Source organism: Lampris incognitus, chromosome 2 (genome assembly GCF_029633865.1).
Source record: "Lampris incognitus isolate fLamInc1 chromosome 2, fLamInc1.hap2, whole genome shotgun sequence".
Classification (NCBI taxonomy): Eukaryota; Metazoa; Chordata; class Actinopteri; order Lampriformes; family Lampridae; genus Lampris; species Lampris incognitus.
In genome coordinates this window covers 4362595-4375054 of record NC_079212.1, presented here as the reverse complement: position 1 = coordinate 4375054, position 12460 = coordinate 4362595, and the positions used below count along the sequence as shown (strand labels likewise).

Genomic DNA, 12460 nt, shown 5'->3' with positions numbered 1-12460 from the left:
TTTCACAGCCAGTCGGCAAGCTAATCTTCCGAGTACCGAAACCTGGTCCCAAGTGGTCAGCAGGACGCGTCTGGAGACGCCTGGTAGACGCAGGTGTGAACAGGGCCGTGTCTCGCTGTCCACTTGTGATCCGATCGCCCGAAGCGCATTTTAAAACCCAGTGTGAACAGGGTGAGCGTGTGTGGGCTCAGTGGAGAGCGTCATAATCAACACCGCTGGAGTCAATTAGTCGACGCGTAAATCGACACGTAAAATCCGTCGGCGCAGCAGGAAAAGTGGGGACATGTTGAAACGACGACGAAAGAGACAATGGATGGCGTTTTGTTTTGTTTCCAGAGGGGACCACGGTCCCTAACGCGCTGCATTTCCGTTTCTCGTGTGACGTCACGGGGCTCGAACTCATTGTTTTCGCAGTTTCGGTTTGGCTACGGTGACGTTTGCAGGCACGCGTGTGAGAGAGAGGCTCGTGTCCCTTGCCGCGTGTGAATGTACAGCACGAGGTGTGGGCGGCGCTACTCAGCGTAAACACAAGACCGGGGGCGAGCTCCACGCGGGTTCGATCCCGAAGGCGTCCCACCGCAGGGGTTTTTCCTGTCAACCTCGCACTGTGATACCCGGCACAGCAGTTGCCTACGGTTTCTGAGACGACCCTATCAATTATGCAAGCCCGGGTTACGGTTTTTACTCACTGTCATGACGACTCACGATTTCACGGGGTTTTCTTTGGGAGATTAGTGCGCATGTACTTTTTTGGTTTTTTTTGAATAGCTGTTCCAGGAATATAAACTAATATAACAATGGAAAACAACCTGCCGGTGTAGTTCTCCCTACAACATTACCAGGAAAAACGTGGACTTTCCAACTATTGTTAGGATGCCAAGAGTTCACTCAGGGGTGTTTCCCTTGTCGACGGGTGTTTTTAGGTCACGGTGGATTGTCGCTGTTCTAACAGGAGCCTTATCTTTGTAATAACAGGCAAATATTTCTCGATGAGTCAGGTGTGTTCTAGATGAGCCAAGTGTGTTCTTGATGAACCACGTATGTTCTAGATGAGCCAGGTGTGTTCTCGATGAACCACGTATGTTCTAGATGAGCCAGATGTGTTCTTGATGAGCCAGGTATGTTCTTGATGAACCAGGTATGTTCTAGATGAGCCAGGTGTGTTCTCGATGAACCACGTATGTTCTAGATGAGCCAGATGTGTTCTTGATGAGCCAGGTATGTTCTTGATGAGCCAGGTATGTTCTAGATGAGCCAGGTGTGTTCTCGATGAACCACGTATGTTCTAGATGAGCCAGATATGTTCTTGATGAGCCAGGTATGTTCTTGATGAGCCAGGTATGTTCTTGATGAACCACGTATGTTCTATATGAGCCAGGTATGTTCGAGATGAGCCACCTATGTTCTTGATGAGCCAGGTGTGTTCTAGATGAGCCAGGTATGTTCTTGATGAACCACATATGTTCTATATGAGCAAGGTATGTTCTTGATGAGCCAGGTGTGTTCTAGATGAGCCAGATATGTTCTTGATGAGTCAGATACGTTCTTGATGAGCCAGGTATGTTCTTGATGAGTCAGATACGTTCTTGATGAGCCAGGTATATTCTAGATGAGCCAGATATGTTCTTGGTGAGTCAGATACGTTCTGGATGAGCCAGGTATGTTCTTGGTGAGTCAGATACGTTCTTGATGAGCCAGGTATATTCTAGATGAGCCAGATATGTTCTTGGTGAGTCAGATACGTTCTGGATGAGCCAGGTATGTTCTGGATGAGCCAGGTATGTTCTTGGTGAGTCAGATATGTTCTGGATGAGCCAGGTACGTTCTTGTACGAACTGCATGACTCAGGCCTCTTGAGCAAGCGGCGGCGGAACAACGCGCTGGATGTCACAGGACCGCGCCGCGGATTAATCAGTCACACACGACACGTAACGTGAGTCATGAGATAGCCGGGCGCCTTGTCATATGGACGGTGACCTGTATACACACGATGCCCCGGTGTGTGCCGGTATGTTGACTTGCCTACGTGGGCAGTCACGGCCGCGCGAACGTTAGTCACCAACGTCTACGTGTTGACGCAGACGTGGGCTTGTTCTGAAGTGACACCGCTGACATTTGAAAAACGCGTCGTGTGGGTCGGCGGTGCTATCCCGTGTGTCACGGCGTATCGGAACCGGTCTGAAGACCGTGTGTGTGTCGGCCCTGTGATGGACTGGCGACCCGTCCAGGGTGTCTCCCGGTGGCTGCTGGATCGGCTGCAGCATCCCCGCCACCCTGAGAGCAGGATAAGGGGTTCGGATAATGGATGGGCGGTACACTGGGAGAAGGTCCGGATGCTTTCGCATACGCACCTAATGACGAATAAGATGAAAGAGGTGGCCTTTAAAATCATTCGTGCATATTCCCCCGCCAGTCACTACACGCAGACGTGCGGACGAGCGGTGCCGTCCTCGTCGCTCCGCCGTCCTCACACCGGCACCCGCCGGGCAGCACGTCTGCTCGTCTGCTCCGAGACGTTGTGTTATGGTGGCAGAATGCAGCGTTTGGTTTCTTTAAACACCCCCCACCCACCCCCGAAAAGGCGACACATATTTTCGAGTTCACAAACAAAACCCTTTGTTATTTCCTTGAAAGAAACGGACCCGTGTGTAAAACGTTTATTTCTCTACAAACAGCAAGGCCGTCATTAACTGTTAACGTACGCATGTGCTTTGTTATTGATGGCGGGGCCGTGCGCCGTCCTCTGTGCACCGCATGTGCTGTCAATAAAGAATTGTTCAAAAAGGAAAAAAAAGAAAAAGGTCGACGGCTGGAAACCTTTTTGTGCGCGCGCTCGTTGCAGCGGAAGTGAGTCTTCACGCCGCCGACGTTCCAAGACCACGGGGGGGGGCGGCGGTGGGCTCCGCTTCCGCTCCGCTCTTCTCTTACTCTTTGGGTTTTAGCGTCACTGGAAATATCTGCGTGCACTTCCGGTTCACCCGGTTCACGGCTTTTATCGCCGCGCGTTCGCAGGGCGAGCCCTCTGTCGTAACCCCGGCGACCAGACGAGGCGTCTGCGATGACGTCATGGCGCAGCCGCGACGTCACTTCGCCCGCCCTCACTAAAAAATAGCTTGTTCAAGTGTGCTATTAGTGCGCTTATTTTAAACTGAAAATCAGCCAGTATGCTTTCGGTTTACTTTTCAAGTACTTATCAGAGACCTGCTAAACTAAATTATGCTGAAGTACACTTACAAGTGTACTACCAGTACATTGATATTAGTATACTTGACATTGATGTTAGTATACTTGATATTGATGTTAGTATACTTGATATTAGTATACTTGATATTAGTATACTTGATATTGATGTTAGTATACTTGATATTAGTATACTTGATATTGAGGTTGGTGTAACCGGTTATTTTCTTGCCCGGTGCGGGAGTCGATACGGGGTGTGCTGCACCACAAGGCGACGTCACTAACCGCTCAGCTAAAGGGTCAGACCGTAAAAGGTCAGATTAGTAGTTTACATTAGTATACTTGATATTGATGTTAGTATACTTGATGTTGATGTTAGTGTAAACTACTAATAAGACCCGTTAGCCCCTATCTAATGAGTCTGACCCTTTAGCCGAGCGGTTAGTGACGTCGCCTTGTGGTGCAGTACACTCGTATCGAATCCCGCACTGGGCAAGAAAGTAACCGGTTACATTAGTATACTTGATATTGAGGTTAGTGTAACCGGTTATTTTCTTGCCCGGTGTTGGATTCGATACGGGTTTGCTGCACCACAAGGCGACATCACTAACCGCTCGGCTAAAGGGTCAGACCGTAACAGGTCTTATTAGTAGTTTACATTAGTATACTTGATATTGAGGTTAGTATACTTGGGAAATATACTTTAACTTTTACTTAAGTTTGCTTACTAAAATTAACTTGAAGTATAGTTTTTTTTTGTAAGGGTAGTCGAAACTCTAATCCAAGATATCTGTAATTACATTTTGACTCGTAAGCTTCAAACTTACATTTGCCATTCGTGTGTATGGGGTTCCTCATTGCAGAAATCTAAAGTTCATTTGCAGATATCCCCAATGCACACTGTGGATATCTGCCAATGAAGTGTCGATGACTAGTTGTAATTCCAGTTCAAGGTATCTTTAATCACCCTCTAAGGACAGGATGTGTTGCTGTAAAGCCCCCCCGAGGCACATTGGTAATTTGTGATACTGGGCTACACAAATAAAACTGACTTGGACTTACTGAATACTGAGAATACAGTGTCGTACTCAGCTGTGCCCCCCGGCTTTCACGTGTAATAAAACACAAATACTTTCACAAAGTGAAGAAAAATACTCACGCTTTACTCCGTTTTACACAGAAACTGAAGGATGGACAGTATTCCCCCAGTGCATATATGCAATGTAGTATAATAAACAAATTGTGTTTGGCCAAGTGTTTAGTCTGACAGTATGATGTTAAAAAAACGAAACCCGGCTAACACGACTGGCTTCAGAAAAAGGTAACGGCCCGGCTGACCCGACCCGACAGTAAACAGTGTAATTCAGTTGCGTGTACAGAACACAGCCGAAATAAATGTCGTAATTCTGCTTCGGTGGCGTCACTGATGAAGTGTGAGATATCCATCTAATCCCTGTAGACGAGCGGTAACTGAATACAGCTGACTGTCGTTTTGGCCCAGTAAACAACAACTACTGAAGTGGTGCCAAAACATTGTGAGCATTAAAGACCGAAAAACAAAAACAAAAGGGTCGGTGGAAACTCCCGCAGAGGCGCGTTTCAGGCGTTTGGTGTCTATATGTATCCTGCCTCTCACAGTAATTTGGTGTGTTTAAGAGGACACACAGTTCGTGCCGCAATTTAAATGTCGGCGCCAGTTGAGTAAGCAGGGAAGTCCCTTCCCTTGACAGTAAAATCCAAGTGACGCTACTACGTAGCTACACAAGAGTTCCCTGTGGCCGTCTCTGAACAAGATTTCAAGAGCTAATTGGAGGGGGGGGAGGAGGAGGAGGAGGAGGGGGGGGATCCACAGACAAGTGAAACGGCTTGGCTGCTTAGCGTGCACCTCCCATGCATCTAAATAAAGACTTATAATAAGTTACAGTACAGATAAAAAAGATATATACAATATCACTCGTCAACGCCGAAGTCTCGAGCGAATACTTCAGTACACCAAGGGGTTGTCGCTCGGAGTTTCACAGAAGCGCGAGCCCTCAGTATTGCGGCGGTACATACGCCCCAGGCAGCTCGGCGAGCAGTACTTGAGCAGATCGCCTCTATCGGCTGGCTAAAGTGCCACCGGGGACAGCGGGGACCGAGAACGGGCTGTTCAAATTCCTCTCAGAACCAGGCCAAGTTGGGCGAGAGCGACCCGGTCCAAGCGTTGACCAAACGTCTCGAGCGTTGCTCTCTGAGCTCGGGGAGGGTCGACCACCCCCGGGCCGGGGGGCTCACTGCTGTTTACAGTTCTCCTTCTTCTCTTTGGGTTTGCTGCGTCCCGACTTATCACTCTGCCGCTTGGTGGGTGGGATGAAGGCTGGCTCCTCAAGTAAATCACGTAAGCCTGACTGGCCGACAGGAAGTGACTGACAGGCCGGGCCTATAAGGGGAACACGGACACAAGAGCGTTACAAATAAGAAGCACAAGAGAGTGACACAAGGTCTTTGCCATTTCCTGGGGGGGGGGGGGGATGTAGCGTTTGGTGACATGTGTTTGTGCACGTATCTGCCCACTGCTGATCTCAGCAACTGCTGGGCCCACCAGCCTAATGTTTCTTAGAACACTTATGACTGTAGGATCAAGAACCTCTCGTGGTTGTGGTGATTCAAACCCTTTGAAAAATGTTTGTTCTCTCTACCGCCACTCCTCCTCCTTCGCTCTCTGGCCCCACTCGACCAACTCGCGCTCGGTAAGCGTAGACGTGAGGTGCACAGGTGCAAAGCCAGAGTCAAAACATCGCGTGTTCCGGCCGGGGTCTCGAAAGTAGACGAGAGGTCGATCGCGTCACTGCAAATTTACTGCAGATTTAAAATCTTAGATCAGGAAATATGAGATTGATTGTCTTGTTTTAAAAGTTACTTACTAGCTTCTATCTTTGACGTCATGGTATATTCTTAAATTGATCTCGAATATGTCTTTTACGCCTCAATTAGTCAGGAAATCTTACAGTTGAGTAATTTATTGTTAAAACAAGCTACATTAGCTAGAGTAGTGATCTGTACCATTCTCTTTCACCAAAAATACCTTGTTTCAAGATTCAGTGACACAAACTCAAGTTCAGCTGCTTGATTTAAGAATGACACAAGGCTTTTTTATAGATATACATATATAAATACATTTTTATTCAATGGCCCAACATGCTTCACCTATCACGACATGAAAGTCTACTGTGGTTTCCACTGCTCCAACCTGGAAAGAGTTGTCAATAAATGTTGACAGAAATGTCACTTGTCCTGGTTGGGATTTCAGTAAAATCAAGTTTCCTGTTTTAAGATGTGTGCTCTGGGATTAAGGACTAGTTTTAAGTTTGGGCCGACATATTCCCAGATGAGCCAACTTGTTTCAAGTAACGCAATAATCATACTCCACTAGTATTAAGTCGTTTCCACTTAAATTAGTGATTTGATTTCTTGCTCCTTTTTCAGTGTGCTAAAATTAAGAATGCAAAAAAATTGAGTGTATTTCACTTATGACTGTGCTGTAGCAAGTCTGATTTTAAGTAATCTGATCTAAAAACCAGCGGTTTCTTCTTATTTCAAGCCTCTGAAAACTCACCCAAGCCTACTTATTTCTAGACTGGACCAACTTATTTTAAGATTTCTTGTCAAGTAAAATTATCTTGCTGCATGGACGGATAATTTCACTAGTATCAAGTACTTTTCCCCTCAAATTCAGAGTTCATTTCTTGTATTTAAGCTCATGTTTTTTGGTGTGACAAGTCAATAAATCATTCACTGCTTATCTCAGCACAAGGCAACTGGAGGAACGCTGGATGAGCCAAAAATAATAACCTTTGTCTGTTTTTTGTAATGTAATAAAGCTGCGTAAGCCGTTTACGCTCCTGCATATGCGACTCATACTCACAACTGGTTGACTCATATCGGGCAGCGACATGACCATTCATTCATCCATCCATTATCCAAGCCGCTCATCCCAATTGGAGTCGGGGGATGTTGGAGCCTATCCCAGCAGTCATTGGGCTTCAGGTGGGGAGACACCCTGGACAGACCGCCAGTCCATCACAGGGCGTGACATGATCTCACCTGGGATGAACACACCAGCCATGCGGTGAAAAGGGCACAGCAACGCCTCTTTCACCTCAGGTGACTGAAGCGGTTCGGCACGGGGCCCAGGATTCTACGGGCCTTCTACAGGCCACAACCGAGAGCATCCTGACTGGATGCATCAGCGCCTGGCATGGGAACTGTACTGCCCACAACCGCAACACGCTGCAGAGGGTTGTGCGGACGGCCCAGCACATCAGTGGATGCGAGCTTCCCTCCACCCAGGACACACACAATGGACGCTGTGTCAGCAAAGCCCGTAGGATTATCCAAGACCCCAGCCCCCCCAACTATGGACTGATCCAGCTGCTACCGTCAGGCAAGCGGTACCGCAGCCTCAAAGCCCGGACCAGTAGGCTCCAGAACAGCTTCTTCCACCAAGCAACCAGGCCTCTGAACAAAGGACACTAAAGACACTCAGCCTGGCGCCGGACGGATGGTGCTGACCTGTGGTCTTCAGCGGATCATCAGTTTACACACACACACACAGAGTTATAAAGGATACACTTCCTCTAGGTTGCCGTAAAAACAGAAAAGAAAAGCGCTACATAAGTTTAATTGATTATTATTATTGTCGTTGCCTGATCTGAGTCCATCGTAGATGCGAGTCGCGCATGCATGAACGTAAACCTTACCCGGCTTTATTACATCATGAAAATAAAGACAGGGTTAGGGTTGGCCCAAAAATGCTTTTATTAGGCAGATTTTTAGCTTGAGCGCTGCATATTAACCCCCCCCCCCATTTCCCCCACGCACTGCACAAAAGTCTGATAATGGCAGGAAAACGCTGGTTTTCTGTCCATGTATCTGCCCACTGCTAATCTCACATACTACCGGGCCTGTAAGCCTACTAATGTTTGTGTACAGTTATGACCGTATGATCAAGGACCTCTCGTGGTTGCGGTGATTCAGAACCTCTGAAAAACCTGTCTTCTACCACAGCTGAGTGCCGACTCCTCAGCTGGTGTGTCCCGAGTACTGGAGAAGAGGAGATACGCCTGGTCTTAAGTGTGTAACTGGAAGTAGGGCCAGCATTGACTGCACATTTTCACTTGAGTAGCTCAGTGTTAGATATGACGTAATATTCTGACTGGACACTTAACATGCACATTCTTTAACAGATGCTTGGGCACCAGTTCAGCAGAGCTGAAGTTAGCTCATCTGAATCATGTTTGTAGCTAACCAACCACCTAGAAAAGCAAGTTGACATATCAGAAACACTTATAAACTTTTAACAAAAGTTTAATTTTTTTGAGTGGGTTAAAGACAGATCATGTGTTACATTTCTGTGAAATCCTACCTCAAATGAAACCACATGGCCAATACCAAGTGAAAGAACTTGAGGGAGAGGCTAAGAGAGAATAGCGTTATGGGTGCAGATAAAACACATTCCGCCAATTTCCTTACTAATCGTCATTATATTTTTCATCTCATCTCATCTTCAGCTGCTTCTTCCGGGGTCGGGTCGCGGTGGCACCAAGCTAAGTAGAGCACTCCAGACGTCCCTCTCCCCAGCAACGCCCCCCAGCTCCTCCAGTTACACATGTAGCCCCTCCAGCAAGTTCTGGGTCTACCCCGGGGTCTCCTCCCAGTTGGACGTGCCCGGAAAACCTCCAACATATGGTGCCCAGGAGGCATCCTAATCAGATGCCCGAACCACCTCAACTGGCTCCTTTCAACGCGAAGGAGCAGCGGCTCTACTCCGAGCTCCCTTTGGATGTCCGAGCTCCTCACCCTATCTCTAAGGCTGAGCCCAGACACCCTACGGAGGAAACTCATTTCAGCCACTTGTATCCGCGATCTCACCCTTTCGGTCACTACCCAAAGCTGTAAATTGAGAGCTTTGCCTTCCGGCTCAGCTCCCTCTTCACCACAACGGTCCGGTACAACGTCCACAGTACTGCTGATGCTGCACCAATCCGCCTGTCAATCTCTAACTCCATCCTACCCTCACTTGTGAACAAGACACCGAGATACTTGAGCTCCTTCACTTGAGGCAACAACTCATCCCCCACCCGGAGGGAGCAATCCACCACTTTCCGGTAGAGAACCATGGCCTCAGACCAGGAGGTGCTGACTCTCATCCCGGCCATTTCACACTCAGCTGAAAACTGCCCCAGTGCGCGCTGGAGGTCGCGTTCTGATGAAGCCAACAAAACCACATCATCTGCAAAGAGCTGAGATGCAATTCGGGGGTTCCCAAAACGGACACACTCCTCACCTTGGCTGCACCTTGAGATCATGTCCATGAGTATCACAAACAGAATAGGAGACAAGGGACAACCTTGGCGGAGTCCCACACCCACCGAAAACGGGCTTGACTTTGTGTCGAGAATACGGACACAGCTCTCTCACTTTGGTTATACAAGGACCGGATGGTTTATAGCAACTGCCCCGGTACCCCACACTCCCGCAGTACCCGCCACAGAGTGCCCCGGAGTACACGGTCGTAAGCCTTCTCCAAGTCCACAGAACGCATGTGGACTGGCTGGTCAAACTCCCAGGCCCCCCTCAGCACTTCTGCAAGGGTCAAGAGTTGGTCCATTGTTCCAGGGCCAGGACAGAATCCGCATTGTTCCTCCTGGATTCGAGGTTTGACAAGCCTCCTTTCCAGCACCTTATAGTAGACTTTCCCAGGGAGGCTGAACAATGTGACGCCCCAATAATTGGAGCACACCCTCCGGTCCCCTTTATATTTTCATTAACCTAAAAATATATGCCAGCTTACAACGGCATATATTTTTTAGATGCACACACAGTTTGGGGCAGTTGCAACCCCCGAAACAACACAGATGGTACAGCTAAACGTGAGACTACATGTTAGTTAGTGAGTTAGAGGCCAGGCTCATGAGTTGCTTTGCACTGGAAAAAATAAAATTAAAAAAACAAGACCATCTACAGCAGATCTCTCAACCAATGCAGTAAACGTTCCGGCCAATGTACTTCACGTCATACCCACAGTACCTGTTAGTCCCTCTCTGAGGCTCTCCTTGTCCTGCCTCTTAACCTTGAAGGTTGGGTCCAGCTCCTCAGCAACGTTTCTGATCTGCTGGGTTTGTCTGAGGGGGAAAAAAAAAAGCTGAGTCAGGCTGAGTCAACATAGAGGTGGGAGACCCGACCACAGCCCTTCAACATTTCAATGCATCACTAGAGGCACCTACGGTAAGGTGGAGACCGGGCTCGGGGGCTGGTTTTCTGCAGAGTAGTCCTCTATAGGGGAAGGAAGGCCCTCAGAGTCTAGTCTCTCCCGCTGGACCTGAGGCAACACATACACTGAATGGTCTCAACCGGAGAATACAACCAGTTCTTCTACAGCAAGCATTAACAGCAATAACCAGTGGTCGATTGGCAAAAAAAAAACAAAATTAAATTGGGACGGTGAAGTCTGGTGGGGACATTCGTTCTGAAGGTACGTGGGTGGGGTGGTAAAAGCAAAAAACCACAGTCACATTTTCAGCTGTAGCCGTAGACCTACATATTTTTAACCATGACAGGTCTTCTCATGTGTGATGTGCATTTAAAAACTAACAGAGAGGTCAGGAAAGAAAGGAAAAAGGTCTCTGGTCGTTACGGTTCAGCTTGATCATCAGACTCACCTTTTCGTGGCGACACAGCGTTATTTTCTGAGTCATAATAAACTCATTACACTTCTGACCGTGCTGAGAATTCCTTGGAGTTACAGCGTTCATTCGCTACAACATCCACACAACATTAATGGATCGTATTTAAACACCAACGACTGATCTGTTTACATGTACCAACGCTCCTGGATTACATTAGACCACATACTGTAGCGCCATTCACCCAAAACGTGATGGAAAAGGGGTGGGGGGTGGTGGTGGTGGTGAGGGTTTTACCAAGGGTTGGTTTTTGTCAAGTTGTTTCACAGGAGAGATGGCGTCCCCTTACAGATCCTCAAATCGACCCCCGACAGCGACTAAACACTACTTCCACCTATTACATCTATGAGTTTGTGGGAATCCAAGGTTTACGGAGACTGAAGGGAGCGTCTTGTTGTCGATTCAAGAGACTTTCATGGAACCAGGGGAAAATCCCTGGAGCATCGGTATAGAAGTGGTTTAGCCCACACCTGGGACTCCTAAATACAGCTTTTATTGGAGATTAACTCCATAACAGGCCGACGCGGTGACTTCACAGTTACCCGTCTTTCCGTGGTATGCCGCCCAGCACGGTGGTGCTCCATCATTTCTCGATGTTCTCGCCATGACGCCGGGCCTTCCAGCTCACGGGACCTCCGTTTTGACTTTATTTCTTGCTTCTGCATGAACCGTGCAATCTCCTGCCATTAAAAAAAAAAAAAAAGAGAGAGAGAGAGAAAAGAAGAAGAGAAACATTTGGTTCATTGGAGTGATTAATCTTTCAACAGTCAAGTTATGAAACGACAAAGATGAATACCCCTTTGGATAGGGATTCCTTGGAAAAATTCTTATCAGAGGATGCAGAAAGTGATTCACCTTGTACTTGAATAACCGTCCTACCTCATCCTGAGCAACTTGTGCAACTCTGAAGTCTCCCTCGGGGTTGGAACGGCGTGAAGAAGAGCAAGGCTGAGGGCTCTGAGGGCACGGCACGAAGCAAAATGGAAATATTAGCCGTGTTTTGATTCGGGGTGTGGAACCAATTTATCTGCCCCCCGAGTGAACCAGGCTAACTCAGCACAGCTGGTCCACGCCCGACTGCCACACATTATCTCACTATGAAGCGCCCCCTAGGTCCTCCGTTCCTTCTGCTGTCAGGCTGTTAAGTGCTGAGAGTAGTCGTTTTAAATACATGCTTTATATTGTTTTAAACCACAATAGCTGGTTGTTTTCCGCGTGGCTTGTGGGCCTGTACGTTCACTGACCGTAGTGGGGGAATGTAGCGTCAATGCATCTCACAATGCTTAATTAATTAATTAATTAGTCTATCCTCTTAACTTCTTTTAACGTGTATGAGTTTTTGCCCTTCACCTGGTCCTGGTCCGAGTCTGTGTGCAGGGCCACATGAGGGTGACCGTGTGCGCTCTTGCCCGTGTACTGACCCGTCTGTTGTCTCTGACATAATGATGACCGCCGCTTGTCTGCGAGTGTGTGCATGGTCTGGGTAGATTGTAAAAACTGAATTTGCCCTTCTGGGATACATAAAGTTGTCTGAATCAAGTCTCAAGTCCCCCCGT

General features: G+C 47.9%; 1 protein-coding gene across 6 annotated transcripts in view; it reads right to left on the bottom strand.

Annotated features, from left to right (window-relative positions):
• Nucleotides 1–3956: 3956 nt before the first annotated feature.
• ccdc187 (coiled-coil domain containing 187) overlaps nt 3957–12460 on the bottom strand; it is a 34581-nt gene continuing 26077 nt past the window's right edge. Inside the window, exons 3-7 of one of the 6 annotated variants that reach the window (XM_056274246.1) lie at nt 11760–11861; nt 11447–11584; nt 10446–10540; nt 10249–10343; nt 3957–5599 (exon numbers count right to left, since the gene is read on the bottom strand). In XM_056274246.1, the coding sequence (XP_056130221.1) occupies nt 5451–5599; nt 10249–10343; nt 10446–10540; nt 11447–11584; nt 11760–11861 (579 nt within the window). In that variant the 3' untranslated portion in view covers nt 3957–5450. The remainder of the gene's footprint in view (nt 5600–10248; nt 10344–10445; nt 10541–11446; nt 11585–11759; nt 11862–12460) is intronic. The other 5 variants (XM_056274247.1, XM_056274249.1, XM_056274251.1 and 2 more) reach the window with 5 other exon arrangements.